This window comes from Muntiacus reevesi, chromosome 8, assembly GCF_963930625.1.
Source record: "Muntiacus reevesi chromosome 8, mMunRee1.1, whole genome shotgun sequence".
In the NCBI taxonomy this organism is placed as follows: domain Eukaryota; kingdom Metazoa; phylum Chordata; class Mammalia; order Artiodactyla; family Cervidae; genus Muntiacus; species Muntiacus reevesi.
The window spans coordinates 61,638,129-61,657,843 of record NC_089256.1 but is presented as its reverse complement, the minus strand read 5'-3'; the positions used below and the strand labels follow the sequence as shown (position 1 = coordinate 61,657,843).

The window sequence follows — 19,715 nt, the reverse complement described above, 5'->3', positions numbered from 1 at the left end:
CTCTCTTGCCAAATAATAGCTTTGGTCTGTTTGTGCTTCTGGTGGCGGAAAGGGGCTGACACCCATTCAGTAAGACCTGAGAAGATTTCTCTTTACTGCATGGCCTAAAAGAATCTGCCAAGATGCCTTCCCAGCAGGTTCTGACATGCTTTTATGAATCCTTTAATAGGTGCCTCTTCTTAAATCCAATTCAGAGCACTTTCATAGTCCTATTTCTCAAACTGGTTCCCAACTAAAAAGACACATCCCTGAGAGAAGTGAAGCAATAAGTCAGCTTATTATTCTGCCCCCAAGCTTCACAACGACCTCAGGAAAACTTATGTTTCAAGAGCCAACTCCCATCCCTCCCTCCTTCCCTGCAATTTCAGTCCATTATATCCTGTTCTGTCCTGAGCAGATCATAGGAGTGTGTACCTTGAATGGATGCTCACACACCTTGTCTCACCAGCACCAAGCAAGAATGAGTTCCCTTTGGAGGGGCTGCTTTTCACAGGTCTTACCTTCAATTCTTTCACATGTACTACCAGTCATTCAAAGAATTTTCTCTTCATATATTGCCTATCTGGAAGATTAAAGATGGTTAGTGGCTGCCAAGTCACTGGAGAAGAGGGCTTAACTTTTAATTTCGCTCCCAGAACTCTCCAAGAAGCTGACCATCTGCCAGCACAGAGGCTGGCCTCCGACAGATCACTGACCACTCACCTGCAACTTGTTCTGCTGCCTCATGTGGGACATGAGAAGGTCTTCAGTGGAAGGGATGCTTCTGGGCAGCTCTGTTGTAGCCAGGCAGGCCCCAAAAGTCTGAAGCATCTGGGCAGTGGTCTTCAATGCCAGAGCAAAGTTTTCAATGGCCTGGAAGGTCAGACAATCATAACAGTGTGGAGGGATTAACATTCACCATTATGCTGTCTTAATAGGACAGAAGTATTTCCTGAGTATACACAGTAGGCTATGCATTGAACTTTGTGCTCTACATTTGTCTAGCACCCCAGTAATCTAGAGTGGGAGGTATTTCATCTCCAATTTATGGAAGAGAGAACTGAAGTTCTAGCAGATCAAATGAACTGGCCAAGATCATATTACTAGGGCAGTAAGGAAGGAAAGAAGGTAGGATGCAGTCAACCTGTTTTTTCTTTCTTTTCAGTGTTTTTTGAGGATCAAAAGGAATGGGGAATTTGAAAGGATCTTGGGCACAGATGAGTACCTGACAAATGTAACAGTAAGAACTAAAACAATCAGGTGTAAGGCCTGGAAATGGCATCCTAGAAACAGGGGAAAGCCAGAGGTTTCCTGTGGTGAGTCCTATTAACAAAATAACTTGATTCCATGCATCTGATTAGTGAATAATCACTAAGTGGAAAAGGTGCAAAGGAATTGACTCTAATAGGGTGACTCAAAAAAGCTTGATCTTAGTCTTGGCTCTGCTACAACTTGACCCGATGACCTTAGATAAATTACCTCTTCACTCTGAAGGTCTGTTCCTTTATCTGTGAAATAATTATACCATGTTTTGCAGCATCCTTGGCCTCTACCCAGGATATGCCAGTTAACATCCTTCTCCCCAAGTTATGATTATAAAAAATGCCTGCCTAAAAACATTGACAAATGTCCTCTGTAGGCAATATCACCTTCAGCTGAGAACCCACTGTGTTAGTCCCATTTTAACAGAGGAGCAAACAAGCTTAGAGAGGTTTAGTAAGTCACCTGAGCTCAGACAATACGCAGTGGTGTCTACATTTAGATGCAGCTTCTTCTGACCTGGTAGGTTTGAATCTGTCTGTACACTAGAATTATCTGGGGAGCTTGTGGCCCACTAATGCCTGACACTCATCCCAGATCAAGTATATTAAATTCCTTGAGGTATAGCAGAGTATTGGTATTTTGCAAACTCCCTGGGTACACTCTAAATCAAGTCCCCCGAGACTGCTATACCAGAAGATGAGGCAAGATCAAAGTAATCGGCAGGAGAAGCCCCAGCTTTTATCCTTCCACCCTTTCTCTCCCCCAGCCTGTCACTTAGAAAACCCAACCTTCCCGATGTTAGGTAGTTCATGGGCAATGACTGTCCAACAGTTGATCTTTAAGTCTCTGCCTCTAAAACACCAGGAGGGACACTGAAAAGGGCATGTAAGCTGGTACTCACGGTTCGATGATTTATCCACTGACTGTGGTGATATTCCAAAGTTCCCCCTAAGTCCTCTGTCAATTGGCTTTTGTCAATGTGGTCGTGAAGGTCAGAAATGGAGTTTAACATAACAATCTATAACAGAGAAAACCTAATATATTCCTCACAGATAATTAAGTAGCTCATCAGGTTTCTACTAAATAGTACTTCAACTTGGCCTGATCAGGTATTTATATCCAGTAGAGAAACATTTTAAAATCTCTTTCCATTTCCCCACTTTGACGGAGGAATAGGAGTGTTGAACAGCCTACAAAAAAATGATGAATTCAGTTCTAAGCTACCTATAAGTCAGGTCTTGTTTAGCTAAATTTTTGTCAAAAGTTCCCAGGTTAAGATACACCCTTCAGTCACCAAAAGCAAATGCTCTGCTGAGACCTAAAAATCTGCAATGAATATTCCAATAAAGGGTGGACAGGTAAATATGAAAATAAAATTATAACAATGGGACACATTGAAGAGTATAGATTGAGAAGATTCACTACACTGATGCCCCTTCTATGAATAATGGTGATATGCCCCCAACTAACCTTGTGTGGAGGAAGTTTGGAGGTGATAGGGAGTGGGTTTTCATAAATTAGCGAGCCTGCTGCTGAATGAATGCCCAGACATCTACAGAAGGATGACACACTCCAAATTGTCTCTTTTTTCCTCCTCTGCAGTGGTCGTGCAAAGGGCATGGTCCCAGCTCTGTCCCAAGGACCATATCATACCTCCTACTCACTCCCATCTCTGAAACACACCCTACTGTAGCCTTTAACTAATGACTTATATTTCTTCAATCGTTGATTGTTTTGACCTGTGAGTATAATAAACTTCCTCCTTCAAAGCCTTGCCCTCTTTTCCTCCGGTGGCAGTACTAACTTTACCATGTCATATCCAACATATACATTCTTAGAACAGATTCTTGGTCAGAGGACATGAGAATATACACTTTTTCCCCTAATATTATATCATATTAGTCAAGTGATAAATCTACTTTAGAATGAAACAACACGGATATTGTTTTATGTTTTATGCTAAGTGAAAGAAGTCAGACTGTTTTATGCTAAGTGAAAGTTCAAATGTTTTATGCTAAGTGAAAGAAGTCAGACTGTTTTATGCTAAGTGAAAGTCCAAATGTTTTATGCTAAGTGAAAGAAGTCAGACTGTTTTATGCTAAGTGAAAGTCCAAATGTTTTATGCTAAGTGAAAGAAGTCAGACTGTTTTATGCTAAGTGAAAGTCCAAATGTTTTATGCTAAGTGAAAAAAGTCAGACTCAAAAGGTACTCTCAGGAAAAGGCAAAATTCTAGGGATGGAGAACAGATCAGTGGCTGCTGGGGTTAGAGCTGAGTACAAGCGGCAACATCAGGAGATTTTGGAGGGTGACGAAACCAGTGTGTTTCTTTACTGTGGTTTTGGTTAAATAACACCATGCGTTTGTCAAAACTCACACAACTGATGCTGGGAAAGATGAAGGGCAAGAGGAGAAGGGAGTGACTGAGGCTAAGATAGTTGTATGGCATCACTGACTCAATGGACATGAGTTTGAGCAAACTCCAGGAGCTGGTGATGGACAGGGAAGCCTAGCATGCTGCAGTCCATGGGGTCACAAAGAGTCAGACCTGACTTAACAACAACATTCAACTCAACATCAAAAACAGTAAATTTTGCATGTAAATGAAAAAAAAATGGAAAGGCAGTTTCATCATGAAACTTTTTTTCTCTTTGAATCTTTAATGGGTCAAGGAGGAAAAACATTTTAAATTCTACATAAGAGGGGAAGCAGAATAATTTCACTCATCAAACTCATAGAACACACTGAGTATGTAAACTTGGCCTTAAAATAGTTATTCTGTGTTTTCTTAGGTTCTGAATTTGTCTATTTGGCATCCTTTCATCATAGGGCCAGTTATATTAACTAAATTAATTTATTTTCTGTATTCTTGATGTTCTGGCATTTATGGTCTCACTGACTGGGAAGAGGCTAATTAATTTTTAGAGGCTAATTAATTTTTAGAGGTTAAAAAAAAGGACTGGAGGGAGCACATCTATCATATGAAAACCAATTCCAAGCCAGTGTTCCCCAACTACTTACTTAACTAACTCTCATACAGTAAGTCAACATTTCTACTGCCCTAAATCATCCTAGGGGACTTCCCTGCTGGTCCAGTGGTAAAGAATTCACCTGCTAATGCAGTGGACATGGGTTCAATCCCTGATCCAGGAAGATTCCACATGCTGCAGAGCAACTAAAGCTGTGCCTCACAACCACTGAGCTCACGCTCTAGAGCTCTTGAGCTGCAACTACTGAGCTATGTGCTACAACTACTGACGTTCACATGCCCTAGAGCCTATGCTCTGCAACAAGAGAAGCCAACACAATAGGAAGCCTGCACGTTACAGCTAGAGAACAGCCCTTGCTTACCACTAGAGAAAGCCCATGTGCAACAATGACGACCCACTGCAGACAATTACAATAATAATGAAATGAAAAATTAAAAAAAAAAAATCATCCCAGGGCCATGTAACAACTAGAGATTCACTTGCCCCAAAGCCTGCTGAAACTATTTCAACCAGTCAATCCTAAACTGGTTACCCTGCCCTGCCTTGCCTTTCCCATGGAAACCCCAGTAAAGGCTCTGGTCTACACTTTCCCTTCCCCTCTGCTTCTGCCCCCTGGTCAAAACTTGGTGCTTCCCTGTGGCCCTGAAAGGCATGTGATGACCCTCCAACCTCCTTTGGGACCTTTGAGTTTAAGAAATTTCTTCCTTCAAAGCCTCCTTCTCATTTCCTCCTGTGGCTGGTACTGACATACCATTTCCAACATGTACATTCTTAGAACAGTTGTTTTACATGAAGAATGTCATATTTTTTTTTTATTTCAGTATATGCTTATGTTCTTATCTACAGTTTCTTAAATAGTTGTTTAAGTTGCTTTCAAAGAGAACTATGATATTTAATTTTGAAAGGAGAGTTTCCTGTATTCTGTTGCAAGGTTCATTTTAAGAAACCAATTTGCATGTCCATAGCCTCTTTAGGGATTTTTGCAAGATTGCCTGGGCCACTTCACATAATTTTGTGAGTTAGCCATGAATACAGCTGTTCCAAGATAGACAAGTGCCAGCAACAGGCACTTGGAAACCACTTGCCATATCAAAGCACCCCTCTCCTCAAGTAAAGGTACAGCAAGGCTCAGTGACTTAATTGTAATTACAACCTTGGTCCACTTGATTCTTTTGAGTCATGCAAAATGAACTCCTTTTTCCTTCAACCTGTGAAAATATAACTATTATCTAACTAGAAATAAGCAGGGAGATGCCACAGTAAGACGGGCCAGAGAGCTGTAAGGTAAAGTACTAATATTGCAACCATATTTTAAAAACAAAGTAAAGAAGACAAACCAACAACAAAACAGCTTGAACTGTCATTTAAAAGGCAAAGTAGGTCTAGCAATTTCCTGGATATTTATTTGAAGAAAAAAAAACACTAATCAGAAAAGATATATATATACCCCTATATTCACTGTGGTATTATTTACAATAGCCAAGATATGTATGCAACTGAAATATCTATCAATAGATGAATGGATAAAGAATATGTAGCATATTCATACAATAGAGTATAACTCAGCCATAGAAAGAATAAAATCTTGCCACTTGTGACAACACAGATGGACCTAGGAAGTATTATGCTAAGTGAAATAGGAAAGGAATATACTGTATGATTTCACTTACATGTGGAATCTAAACAAAACAAATGTGCAAACATTAACAACACAGAAACAGTCATAGAAACAGAGGACAAACAGGTGGTTGCCAGAGGGGAGGCAGACGGGAGAAGAAAAAAATAGGTGAGGGAGATTAAGAGATACACACTTCCAGTTGCAAAATAAATGAATTATGGATATGAAATGTACAGTGTGGAGAATATAATCAAATACTATGTAATATCTTTGTATGGTGATCTAAGTAGACTTATCATCATGGTGATCAGTTTGAAATGCATAGAAATAGCAAATCACTCTGTTATGTAACAGGAACTAGCAGTGTTGTAGATCAATTACACTTCAAAAACAAATAAGCAAATCCATAGAAAAAGACAAAATTGTGGTTACCAGAAACAGGGGTGAGGGGAGGGAGAATTAGATGAAGGTGGTCAAAAGGTGCAAATTTCCTATTATAAGATAAAACAAGTACTAGGAATGTAATATATAACATGATGAAGATAATTAATACTGCTGTTTGTTATACATGAAAATTGTTAAGAGAGTAAATACTGAGTTCTCATCATAAGAAAAAATCTATTTTTCAAATTTTGTAATCTATATGAGATGATGGATGTTCACTAAACTTATTGTGAAAAATCACTTCATGGTGTACGTAAATCAAATCATTATGTTGTACACTTTAAACTTATGCAGTGCTGTATATCAGCTATATCACAATAAAACTGGAAGAAACAAACAAATGAAAAGGCAAACTATATGCTGATGTTTGAATACATCAAGCTTGGTAACTAGGACTCTGAATTCTGTAGTGCAACAGAGTGTGAGAGGGGCTCAGTCTCCTTTGGAAGGTGCAATGCTAGGCTATGAGGTAAACATTTTGCATTGAAATACATCCTACTATATGAGTCCATATTTTGGTGACTGAGAACTTTTTTACAGCCTGAGATACCAGGGAAGTCTCCTGAGAGCTTTTTTAAAAGTTAATTTTAGGGTAAAATTAAAAGCATATTGATGTGGAGAAGACTCCTGAAAGTCCCTTGGACAACAAGGAGATCAAACCAGTCAATCTTAAGGGAAATCAACCCTGAATAGTCATTGGTCATTGGAAGGATTGATGCTGAAACTGAAGCTCCAATATTTTGGTCATCTGATGCAAATGACTGACTCATTGGAGAAGTCCCTGATTCTGGGAAAGATGGAGGGCAGAAGGAGACGAGGGCATCAGAGGATGAGATGGCTGGAGGACATCACAAATGCAATGGACATGAACTTGGGAAAACTTCAGGAGATAGTGAGGGACAGGGAGACTCGGCGTGCTGCAGTTCATGGAGTCACAAAGAGTTGGACATGACTGGGCAACTGAACAACATATTGGTAGGGAATCAATATACACCATCACAAATAGAAGCAGTTAAAGACAGTATCAAGACGAAGCAGACATTCATTCTCTCCTTAGTGTCAATGTACTACATGAAAAGCAAGGCATAAACCACAAACGTGTCTGTCAATATGTTATCACTTGCAGAGGTGTGTTTTATACACACCAGGGCAAGATGCATGATGTTTGTCAAATGTTCAGTTCAAAGTCCAAACCTTTTGAGTTACAAGAAGCAATTGTCTAGTCATCACCTCTGACGGGGAAGAAAGCTTATGAGGATCATGGCAAGTTTATTAACTTCTTATAAGGACTCATCCCTTCTCTAATGGTAATTGTCACTCAATTCAGGAAAGCAGAATAAAAAAAAATCCATGGCTCACATTTCCCTTAAACACTCAAATATTTTAAAATAAGTATTTACAATAGAATGGAAATTTTATTTTGATTCTGGTTAATACCAAAGTATAGGGAGACGGTATTTTAAGAAGTTTGATCATTAATACAAAATGGAACTATTAACAGAGGGAATAAGAATGGAAAAGAGAAAAATTCCTTGTTTGAGATGATCAGTTTTCACTAAGAAGAGCTACATATTTTCTCAGAGCAATTTAAATTAAAGTCGGGGTGTTTTGGGGTTTATTTGAACAAACAATATATGTAGGTGGTAACAAATTCAAATAGGAAAAGACTCTACAGTAATAGAAAAATAGTGTTCTTCTCACCCCTCCCCATAGACCCCAGCCCTACATTCCAACCACTTTCCTCAAAAGTTCCCTTAGGCCTCCTTCAGGTGTCCACTATCTCTACCACTAACAGTAGCCACTGTTCCAATTTTCTATCACCATAGCTTAGTTTTACTCTTCTTGAAATTTATGTAAAAAGAACCACAGGGTATACAATATCTAGCTTCTTTCTTTTAAGAGAATATTTCTGAGATAAAACCAAATTATTACATGCTTAGTACTTCACTCCTGTTTGTTTCATAATGTTTTTTATATTAATTTGCCACAATTTCTTTATCTATTCATCTATTATTGGGCAAGTGTTTTCATTTCTCTTGGGTGGATCATGGGGCAGGTGTATGTTTAACTTTACAAGAAACTGCCAACTGTTTCCACCATGGTTGTACCACACCTTACCACTTTTGATGGCTGTAAAGTATTTAATTGCTTGGGTAGATCATAATTTATTTAACCAGCCCCTTATTGTTGGGCGTTATGTTTTTTCCAACCATTTACTATCACAATTTGGTAATGAATATCATTATATATACAGTTTTATGTACATGTGTGATGTATCTGCAGAATAACTCACAGGTAGGTCAGAGAATGTGTACATTTTAATTTTTGATAAATACTGTCAATTAGTCTCATATTAGTCACTACCAACTTCAATCCAATCAACAAAAGTCTGAAATGATGGTTTGCCCCATATCTCTGCAAAATTAGAGGTAAAATTTTTTATCTTTTCATTTCAATTAGTCTTCCTTTTTTGCATGGGCTTCCCTGATAGCTCAGCTGGTTAAAGAATCTGCCTGCAATGCAGGAGACCCCAGTTCAATTCCTAGGTTGGGAAGATCCCCTGGAGAAGGGATAGGCTACCCACCCCAGTATCCTTGTATTTCCCTTGCGGCTCAGCTGGTAAAGAATCTACCTGCAATGTGGGAGACCTGGGTTTGATCCCTGGGTTGGGAAGATCCCCTGGAGAAGGGGAAGGCTACCCACTCCAGTATTCTGGACTTGAGAATGATCACAAAGAGTCGGACATTACTGAGTGACTTTCACTTTCACTTGTATGTATATCACAAGATTGGTTTTAATTTTTACTCACAGTTACCTATATTTTTCACCCCCATATTTTAGATCCTTATTTTCCTTTATTCATACTATTACAATTTCTCTTCCTTTTTCAATCTCTTTGTACAGTCTTGGATACCATTTTTTACATAAGACCTCTGGATTTATATAATTCCAGTACTCCTTTACCTGAGTCACTACCCAACTCAAAAACCTTCACTGGATCCCCATTGCTTAATGAATTCAATTTAGACCCTCTGTCCTTACATTTAAGACATATTCCATGTGCCTTATCTTTTCTTCCAAAAGATTATCCTGTACATAATTTCAACAAGAATGGGGCTTCCCCATGGACCTCACATAAAGTGTGCACTTCCTGCTTCCATGTCCTTACACATGCCATTCCCTCTGCCTAGAATGCCCTCCACTTTCTCTACCTTCCTTAGAAACAAGCTCATGTGCTATCTTCTCCCCGTGCCCTAAATAAATGCAGACAAAACAAAAAGGTCATGCTTACCGGCACTTTCATTTTAAATTCATCTCTATAGTACTTAATGCCAATGTCAGTGAATGTTCTCTGGATAAAGCGAGATGGACGAAGAATGAATATGAGCTTCAAGTTTCCTGGAAATGCTACCTGGAAGGATCATAAAAAGTGTCAATGAGAATGTCACATCAATCGGTCTCCTCTTGCCCAAGATTATAGATGACAAAGTTAAAGTGGACACCCTGGATGCCAAAGAATTAGGATATATTTCACAGCTGAAAGAGATCTTACTGCTCATATAACCAAACAAAAAAATTTTTCTGATTAAAAAAGTAATTTACACTCTTTATAGAAAAATGTAGAAATTTATAATTAAGTATACATTAGAATAAGAAAACCACCCATGATTTCATAGCCATTCTTAATATTTCAATCTAATGTTTTTGTTGTTTAGTTACTACATTATGTCTGACTCTTTGTGACCCCATGGACTGTAGCCCACCAGGCTTCCCTGTCCTTCACTTATAGGTTATTTTCTTGGCTTAAATATCTTTACCATAAACTCAAACTGTAGAAATATTTTGCAATCTGCCTTTTAACTTAGTATTATACCATGAGCTTTTATTCCTGATATTAAAAATTCCTTGGAATGTTTTTATGGGTGTGCAATTTATTTAAACAATCCCTTATTGTTAGTGATTTAGACTCCTCCATACTTTTACCAGCATAAATAACAGTAAAATGAAATCTTTACACATTTTGGAACATTCTTCTTGCTTCCTAGAAGAATTACCGAGTGAAAGATTTAGTATTTTAAGGGTTATTAAGGCATCTTATTCAGAGAAGGCAATGACACCCCACTCCAGTACTCTTGCCTGGAAAATCCCATGGACGGAGGAGCCTGGTAGCCTGCAGTCCATGGGGTCGCTAAGAGTCAGACACGACTGAATGACTTCACTTGCACTTTTCACTTTCATGCGTTGGAGAAGGAAATGGCAACCCACTCCAGTATGCTTGCCTGGAGAATCCCAGGGACGGGGGAGCCTGGTGGGCTGCCCTCTATGCGGTCGCACAGAGTCAGACATGACTGAAGTGACTTAGCAGCAGCAAGAGCAAGGCATCTTATTGCTAAGTTGCTTTCAAGAAGCATTGCCCTCATCTTGAGGTAAGGTCCTGAGTAATGAGAAAACAGGTTCATTTAACAACTTAGTGGCAAAATTTGGGAATCCAAGTTTCCCATTGCTCATGATTTTCCATTCTTTCAGGAGTTCTCAAGAACAACCTCCTGAAGTGTTTATTAAAAAATAACCTGATTTTTACCCTGGAATATTCCGACTCATTAGGACTGGGATAAAGTCCAGATATCTGTATCTTTAACAAGCCCATGAACAGATTCTGACTGGTAGTCATATTTTTGATCCCAGCACTACAGCATCTTTTACACAAAAAGGTGATCACTGTAATTCTTGGACAAATTAGACTCAAGTATTAGATGATTCAAGTATTATCTATGAACCCTGGGAAACCAGAACTCTATTGAGGTCAGACCTTTTGAAAAGTCATGGGCACTGTCAACTGTCTGTGGCTGAGTTCTTGTGGCTGAGTCCTTGGTCTGAGGTCCCTACAGGGAAAGGATGCATACACTTGCTGGAAGGGAATAAGTAGGGGTAAAAATCAGACTAATAAGATGGAAAAGGAAAACGATCCAAGGTGGTGCAGTTTAATGCTAAAAGCAAGCTCATGTCATATACTGTCTGGTTTTGCAAGTGTCTTTTGAATTTGTGAAAAAAATAATTTGAATACTAAAATGGAGACTGTCATAAAATAAAGTGATCCCCAAAGCAAACCTTAAAATGAGAATTTGGGTCTCAAGAGTTTACTGAAGAGGTGACCCCAGGAAACACAGTTAGGAGTATGGGGCGATGGTGAGACAGGATGGCTAGAGAGCCAGTGTATCAATGAGAGGAACTGCTATGGGCAAGAAGGGCTGCTGCTGCTAAGTCACTTCAGTCGTGTCCGACCCTGTGCGACCGCATAGATGGCAGCCCACCAGGCTCCCCCGTCCCTGGGATTCTCAAGGCAAAAACACTGGAGTGGGTTGCCATTTCCTTCTCCAATATGTGAAAGTGAAAAGTGAAGTCACTCAGTCATATCCGACTCCTAGCGACCGCATGGACTGCAGCCTACCAGGCTCCTCCGTCCATGGGATTTTCCAGGCAAGAGTACTGGAGTGGGGTGCCATTGCCTTCTTCGGCAAGAAAGGGCTAGGTCTTCTGAAATTCTGTGTGGAATATAGCTCAGAACTGCCCCACTAAGGGGTGCAAATCCTGGGGTTGTTGTCCACTAATGCCCATAACGCAGTACTTGCAGGTCACTCCTGTAGCATTAGCTTCCCAGCACTCTCTACCTGCTCCTCTCCAGTGACCAGAGAGGTCAATAAGATAGAGAGACTCATGCTCAGGAATGGTCTGCAAGTGACCTTTGTGCAGCAGAGAGGATATGGACATGACACAACAACCTCTGCTACAAAGACCTTCCCAAACTTGGCATAAAATAACTGCTACTTCCTGGTGACTTTGATGTGAAATAGTCGAATAGATAGTTTAAATTATCTTTATAGTAAAACATAAAACATAAAAGTAAATATTTACAGCTATTCGTGTCAAGGATGCTTTTATGGAGCTCCACTTGTCCCTCCGTCTGTCGATGACAATGACGAACCCGATGCTGGCAGCCTCCATGCTGCAATAAAGGGTGGTCAGTATCAGAGGCAGTGAAACACATGGATTCTGTTGGGCTCCCTCCGCAGAATGATTCCACTGCCTCCGTGTCACTCCAGGCTTGTTGTGTAAACGCCCTGCAGAGCATGAGGGGATAACCAGGTCTGACTACTCCAAGAAAAGAACTGGCTTCCTCTCCTCATCTCACCTGGCAGCCTTCACAAGGCAGAAATATTTCATGTCTCAAACCCTCTAAAGGGCTCTATTTCTGGTTGGCAAATGTATGAAACCCTCAACAAACAGAAAGATTCATGTAAGCTGAGCAGCACATGTCCCAGTGTAGACAGAGGACCTTGAGGTCGAGCTTTGCTATCTTTCCACTCCTAAGACTGACGCTCATGGAGCTATCAACATACTTCCCTAGAAGTCAGTCCCATAGATGTCCGGAAATAACATACGTCAATGGGAAAAACAGCTCCTTTCCAGAGCCTGGTCATCAATGACCAAAAAACCGTAAGTACGAGGAGATATCGACTTCATTAAGAACAAAAAAAGCTGTTTGGTCCCCTCTGAAGTCACCACAAAATTCTCACAAAATTTTTAAAAACTAAAGTCCTAAAAGGGAAAACATTTTTCTTCTCTCTCTTTGGGAGGAAACTATGGGAGGAAAGAACAAGAACTTTGGAACCTGGTTCAAATCCTAGTGCTGCCACTTTACTAGCACTGAGACTTTGGGCAATCACCTAACCTCTCTAACCCTATTCCCTTATCTGTAAGATGAGAAAGTGAAAGTGAAAGTCACTCAGTCATGTCCAACTCTGCGATTCCATGGACTATACAGTCCATGGAATTCTCCAGGCCAGAACACTAGAGTGGGCAGCCTTTCCCTTCACTAGGGGATCTTCACAAGCCAAGGATCGAACTCAGGTCTCCTGTATTGCAGACAGATTTTTTTACCAGCTGAGCCACCAAGAAAGCCTGAACAATACCAATCATGAAGTAGTTACGAGCACAAATTCTGAAACCAGAATGCTGAAATTTGAAACATTAATTTACACATTTGTGTGTATGTATGTGTGTGTATATGTAAAATTTTCAACTCAGAAAGTGAGAATCTTTGGAGAGACACTTTATGATTATACAAATAGCCAAAAAAATCACCAGGAATATAGATTTGACTTTGAAGAATTCAGCATCTGTTCTTTTCAAATGTACATAGGACAATTCATCAAATAGTCCATTATCCATTATCCCAGGCCACAAAGCAAAATTCAACAAATTTTAAAGAACTGCAATCATACAGGTTGTACTTCTGATCACCATGGAATTAAATTGGAACTCTATTATTTTGTTTTATTTTCAACTCCCTTCCTCCCTCCCTCTTCCTTCCTTCCTTCTTTTCTTTCTTTCTCTCCAATCTCCTTTCTTTTCTTTTCTTTGGATTTAATTGCCAGTATATTTTAACTTCTTAAGGTAGAAAATTATATCGCTGATTTTAAACATTTCTTCTCTATTATTATAAGTACTTAAAGCTATGTGTGTGTGTTCAGTAGCTCAGTCATGTCTGACTCCTTGTGACCCCCTGGACTATAACCAGCCAGGCTCCTCTGTTCATGGGATTTTCCAGGTAAGAATATTGGAGTGGGTTGCCATTTCCTTCTGCAGGGAATCTTCCTGACCCAGGGATTGAACCCATATTTCCTGCATTGGTAGGCGAATTCTCTACCACTGAGCCACCTCAGTGGTAAATTTAAGCTATAATTTAAAGCTATAATTCCCTCTTAAACACTACTTTGTGAGAGTTGGACCATAAAGAAAGCTGAGCGCCAAGAATTGATGCTTTTGAACTGTGGGGTTGGAGAAGACTCTTGAAAGTCCCTTGGACTGCAAGGAGATAAAACCAGTCAATCCTAAAGGAAAGCAGTCTTGAATATTTATTGGAACAACTGAAGCTGAAGCTCCAATACTTTGGCCACCTGATGTGAAGAACTGGCTCATTGGGAAAGATCCTGATGCTGGGAAAGACTGAAGGATGGAGGAGAATGGGACAACAAAGGATGAGATGGTTGGATGGCATCACCGACTCAATGGACATGAGTTTGAGTAAGCCCCCAGATGGTGATTGGTGATGGACAGGGAAGCCTGGCATGATGCAGTCCATGGGGTCGCAAAGAGTCGGACACAACTGAGCGACTGAACTGAACTGAAACACTGCTTTAGCTATATCACATAAATGTTGATATACTCTTCTCATTATTGTTCAGCTAAAAATGCTTTCTAGTTTCCTTTATGATTTCTCCTTTAGTTTATGGATTGTTTAGAGGTGGTTGCTTAGTTTCCAAATATTTCTTAATTTTTTCTAGTCAACTTGGGGAAGAGAAGGGGTAGGAATGCAGACATTGATAGAAAAGAAATCTTCTTTTCAGGAAGAAACCTTCCCAGTTGTCACATAGTGTATAGACAGATATATATTCATCAAGTTATACAGTTGACATGTGTATACCTTATATCAATTATAACTTAGCTTAAAAACCCAAGGAATTAAATAAATTCAAGTTGTGAAAAAGGAAAAATATTATATAACTTAAAAAAAAAGACCAAACTTAGTGAGTGCACAATAGGTATCAGGCACTGATCAAAGGGCATAAAACAATGACCAAAACCATTCTGTAGTACAGCAAAAACAAATAACAATAATTTGTTATTAACAAATTAATAACATTAATAACAATAATCTTAATAATAGCTACATGTATCTTGAGTTCCTATCAGTTGTCAGACATCTTTATGTTTTATCTCACTTCATCTTATGAAATAGATATTATTATCTCCATTTTACAGATGAGGAAACAAAGGCTGATAGAAATAAAATAACTTGCCTGACATCACACTAGCAAAACTGAATTTCAAAGTCAGAGCTCTCTGATAGCAGTGCTTATGCTCTTAACCCCATCCCATGGCACCCCTTCAGTTTTTCCTTATAGCAAATCTGCTTGTATCTTCTGGCAGTTTTATTTTGTATATTTTGCTGTCACTAGTGTTTCCTATGTCTTTTCTTTTTCCTTTAAAACAAAAAATTATTCAATTTAATGCTCCAAGGGTTGAAGTGGAGCTTCAACCACTTCTTTAAGTGAGGTGGAAGTGGGAGAGGCTCAGTAAATATAATATAGTACATAAACACAGGATGTTCTTTGATCTATGAAATAAACAACTCGCCACCTACCCTCCCTGAGGCTTCCCCAGCCCAGTTGAGGGTAAATGCTCCTCAGTTCCCTGCACACCAAAGCCCAAGACCAGAGCATCTTGGGTAAACAGGGTGGGATCGAACAGTGTCTTCTGACACAATTGTGTACAGGCCATAGTTCAGAAATAAGAGTTAATGAATCATGACAATAGTTTTGAATATAATCCTTCACATAAAGAATGCATTCTAAAAAACATGAAAATTATATCAGCTACTGAGGAGATTATTTTTTCTACCCCATCTGGTTCAACAAAAGAATCAAAACCTCAACAAAACCAAATGCACAAGAAATGGGGTTTCTAGACCATGTATTTCTTTAGGTAACACTTGGCTGTTTTAATCCCTATTGTTCTTGTTAACACTAAGATCCTATGATAGGTTAGCTGCATAAATACTATTTAATATAATCCTCACAACCACCCTCACAGTCAGGTTGGTGATAATATTTCCACTTTATAAATGAGGAAACTAGTCCTCAAGATGGTTAATATTTAATAACTTGTCCAAAGTCATACATTATGTGCAGAGTTAAGATTCAAATCTTCTGAATTCAAGAGTAACACTCAAGTCACAAAGTTCATACTTTCTTGGTATAGAAAATATTTTGATACTATATTCCTTCATTTCCAATCTTAGTAACTCTTCTATAAAAAATATAATTGAATTTTTGATGTGTCAAAATTTTGAATATGATTAAGTATAATATTGGGTTGGCCAAAAAGTTCATTTGGGTGTTTCCCTAACATCCTACAGAAACCCAAAATAACTCTTTGGCTAACCCAATACATGAGTGTAAGAGACTAAGGTAAATGTGTTCTTACCCCAAAATACCAGATCAGTTTTGTGGTCGATATAGCACATAGTTTCTTAATTTAGCTCTAATACTAATATACTTTCTATGCTTTGCCTTTTTCAGTAAGCTTGGTATTTGTTGTTCAGTTGCTAAGTTGTGTCCAGCTCTTTGCGACCTCGTGGACTGAAGCAGAATCACCCCAGGCTCTTCTGTCCTCCACTGTCTCCTAGGTATAGAAAATAATTCGCTAACTGAAATTATACCACATTGCCATAAGACTGAGTCAAATGTAGAGTAATCAACCATCCTAGTTTGTCCAAAATACCCTCCCCAACATGGGTGAGCATCATTCAACCCACTGAGGACCTGAATAGAACAAAAATTTGAAGGACGATAGGATTCATGCTCTTTCTCTATCTGACTGTTGAGCTGGGACACTGATCTTCTGCCTTCAGTGATTCTGACTCTCAGGCCTTCAAGCTCAGACTAGAATTTACAAAATTGGCTCTCTGATTTTTAGGCCTTCAAACTATACCACTGGCCTTCCTGGGTCTCCTTCTGAGCCTCCACAATTGTATAAGCCAGTGCCTTACAATAAATACCTACATCTACATATCAGGGTTCCTAGAGAAATGTAACCAATAACATATATATATACACACACACATATATTTATAAAGAGATTTATTATGGAATTGGCTCAGGTAGTTATAGTGACCAAAAAGTTCCTTGATCTGTCATCTGCAAGCTAAAGAACCAGAAACACTGGTGGTATAACTCAATCCAAGTCCAGGGCCACAGAATGGAGGAGCTGATGATTTAAAGCCTGATTTGAGTCTGAAAGCGGAAAATCCAGGAGCACTGATGTCCAGGGGCAAGAGAAGATGATGTCCAAGCTCAAGTAGAGAGAGAATTCACCCTTACTCTGCCTTTTTGTTCTGTTCAGGCATTGAACGGACTAGGTGATGCCCGCTCACACTGGGAGGGCAATCTACTCTACTCAGGTTATAAATTCAAATGCTAATCTCTTATAGAAATATCCTCACAGACACATCTGAAAATAATGTTTTGCCAGCTGAATGGGCATCCCTTAGCCCAGTCAAGTTAACATACTAAATTAACCATAACATGTATGCAGATATCCTTGGTTCTATTTCTCTGAGGAATTCTGATTAATACATATGGAGAGTCAAGAGAAGAGGCGATGGAAATAAAAAAATTTTCCAGAAAAGTACACCCTAAGTGCAAAAATACTGAAAAGAGAGTTCTGGTACATCAGGGCACTGACTAGAGAAGAATTCAAAGAGACAGGGTTGGAAAGACAAAGCTCTGGGAGAGAAAAAGAAATGAAAAGAGAGGTGGTGACTGTGGTAAAGGCAAAAAGAAGCAAGAGGTAAAATTTAGCATCCTACATGACAAAAAAATAAATTTAGGCTACACATACTTTTCCTTAACTTCCAAAAAAAGGGTTTTATAAGTTTATTAATAAAGGAAACTATATTTAGAAACTATATATAACATGGTGTTAACTAGGAATCTTATAAACTACCCTAAACCACAAAACTTGTTTTCTGATTGCAAAGATGCAAGCAATATTCCTATATAAAAAGCTAATATGAAGAGGGGGAAAATATGAATCAAAACTTTTTAGCTTTAAGAGAGTAAGAAGACAAGCCACAAACTGGAAGAAAATATTTACAAAAGATATATCTGATAAAGAACCATTATACAATAAGAAAACAAACAACCCAATTAAAAACTGGGCAAAAAACCAAAACAGATATTGAACAAAAAAAATATATGCAAATGGAAAGTGAGCATATGAAAAGATGTTTGACAATATATGTCATTAGGAAACTGCAAATTAAAACAATAACATTCCACTATACATCCATTATAATGGCCAAAAACCTAAACACTGACAATACCAAATTTTGGCAAGGATGTGGAGGAATAGGAACTCTTTATTCATTTCTGGTGGGTATTCAAAATGGTACAGCCATTTTGAAATACAGTCTGGCAGTTTCTTACAAAACTAAGCATATTCATATCATGTGATTCAACAAGTGTAACTACCTGGTGTTTACCTAAGTGAGTTGAACACTATGTCCACATAATAACTCATACATGGATATTTACATTAACAGAAAAGAAAGTGAAGTCACTCAGTTGTGTCTGACTCCTTGTGACCCCATGGGCTGTAGCCTACCAGGCTCCTCTGTCCATGGAATTTTCCAGGCAAGAGTACTGGAGTGGGTTGCCATTTCCTTCTCCAGGGATCTTCCCAATCCAGGGATCGAACACGGGTCTCCCACATTGCAGGCAGACGCTTTACCATCTGAGCCACTAGGGAAGCCCATTAATAGAAGCTTTATTCATAATTGTCAAAACTTGGAAACAAACAAGATATCCTTCAGAAGGTGAATGGATAAACTGTAGTATATCTAGACAGTACACTATTATTCAAAATAAATGAGCTATCAAGTCATGGAAAGACATGAAGGAAACAAATGCATATTACTAAAGGAAAGAAGCCAATCTGAAAATGTTACATACTGCATGATTACAACTATATAACATTCTGCACAATGCAAAACTATGGAGAGGGTAAAACTCAATAGTTGCTAGGGGTTGAGGGGTGGGAGCATAGAACAGATGAATAATAGGTGTAGCACAGAGGGCTTTTAGGTCAGTGAAACTAATCTGTATGATGCTATAACGGTGGATATAGGTCATCGTGTGTGTGTGTGTGTGTGTGTTAGTCGGTCAGTTGTATCCAACTCTTTGCGGCCCCATGGATTGTAGCCCGCCAGGCTCCACTGTCCATGGGATTTTCCAGGCAAGACTACTGGAATGGCTTGCCATTTCCTTCTCCAATATGTCAGCATGCACTTGTCCAAATCCTAAGTATGTATAATACCAAGACTGAATCCTAATGTAAACTATGAACTCTGGGGGTTGTTTTCAACTCAAATGAAAAAAATAAAGCAAGCCAAAAGAAATCACAAGGAAGAAAATATTAAAGATAAAGCAGAATGAATAAAGTAGAAGACAGAAAAGCCAACAGATCTGATTAAAAAATCAGAATCCCATTTTATTAAATTAACAAAATAAGACACTAGCTTACTTAATCAAGGAAGGGAGAAATCGACAAAGCACAGGTATACAAACTAAGAAATAGCAAACAGAAAAATAAGCATTGAAACCCAAGAAAATTTAAGTTTAGAAATTACTTTGCATACATCTATTTAGATAAACTTGAAAACCAAGACAAAAATAGGTTATTTCCTGGGAAAATACAGTTTACCAAAATTGACCTCATTAAAAGTATAAAGTTTAAACAGACTAAAGTCCATAGAGGAAACAGAGAAAGTTATCAAGGCACAAATTCACAGGGGAATTTC

At 38.8% G+C, this 19,715-nt stretch overlaps 1 protein-coding gene across 8 annotated transcripts in view; it reads right to left on the bottom strand.

Annotated features, from left to right (window-relative positions):
• Positions 1-19,715, bottom strand: part of MCF2L2 (MCF.2 cell line derived transforming sequence-like 2) — a 272,578-nt gene that overhangs the window by 171,799 nt on the left and 81,064 nt on the right. For all 8 annotated transcript variants that reach the window (XR_010664264.1, XM_065943474.1, XM_065943477.1 and 5 more), the window contains exons 4-7: positions 12,206-12,296; positions 9,585-9,704; positions 2,144-2,260; positions 703-852 (exon numbers count right to left, since the gene is read on the bottom strand). Coding sequence is in view for 7 of the 8 variants with exons in the window: in XM_065943474.1 (XP_065799546.1) it covers positions 703-852; positions 2,144-2,260; positions 9,585-9,704; positions 12,206-12,296 (478 nt within the window). In the remaining variant the exon portion in view is untranslated. The remainder of the gene's footprint in view (positions 1-702; positions 853-2,143; positions 2,261-9,584; positions 9,705-12,205; positions 12,297-19,715) is intronic.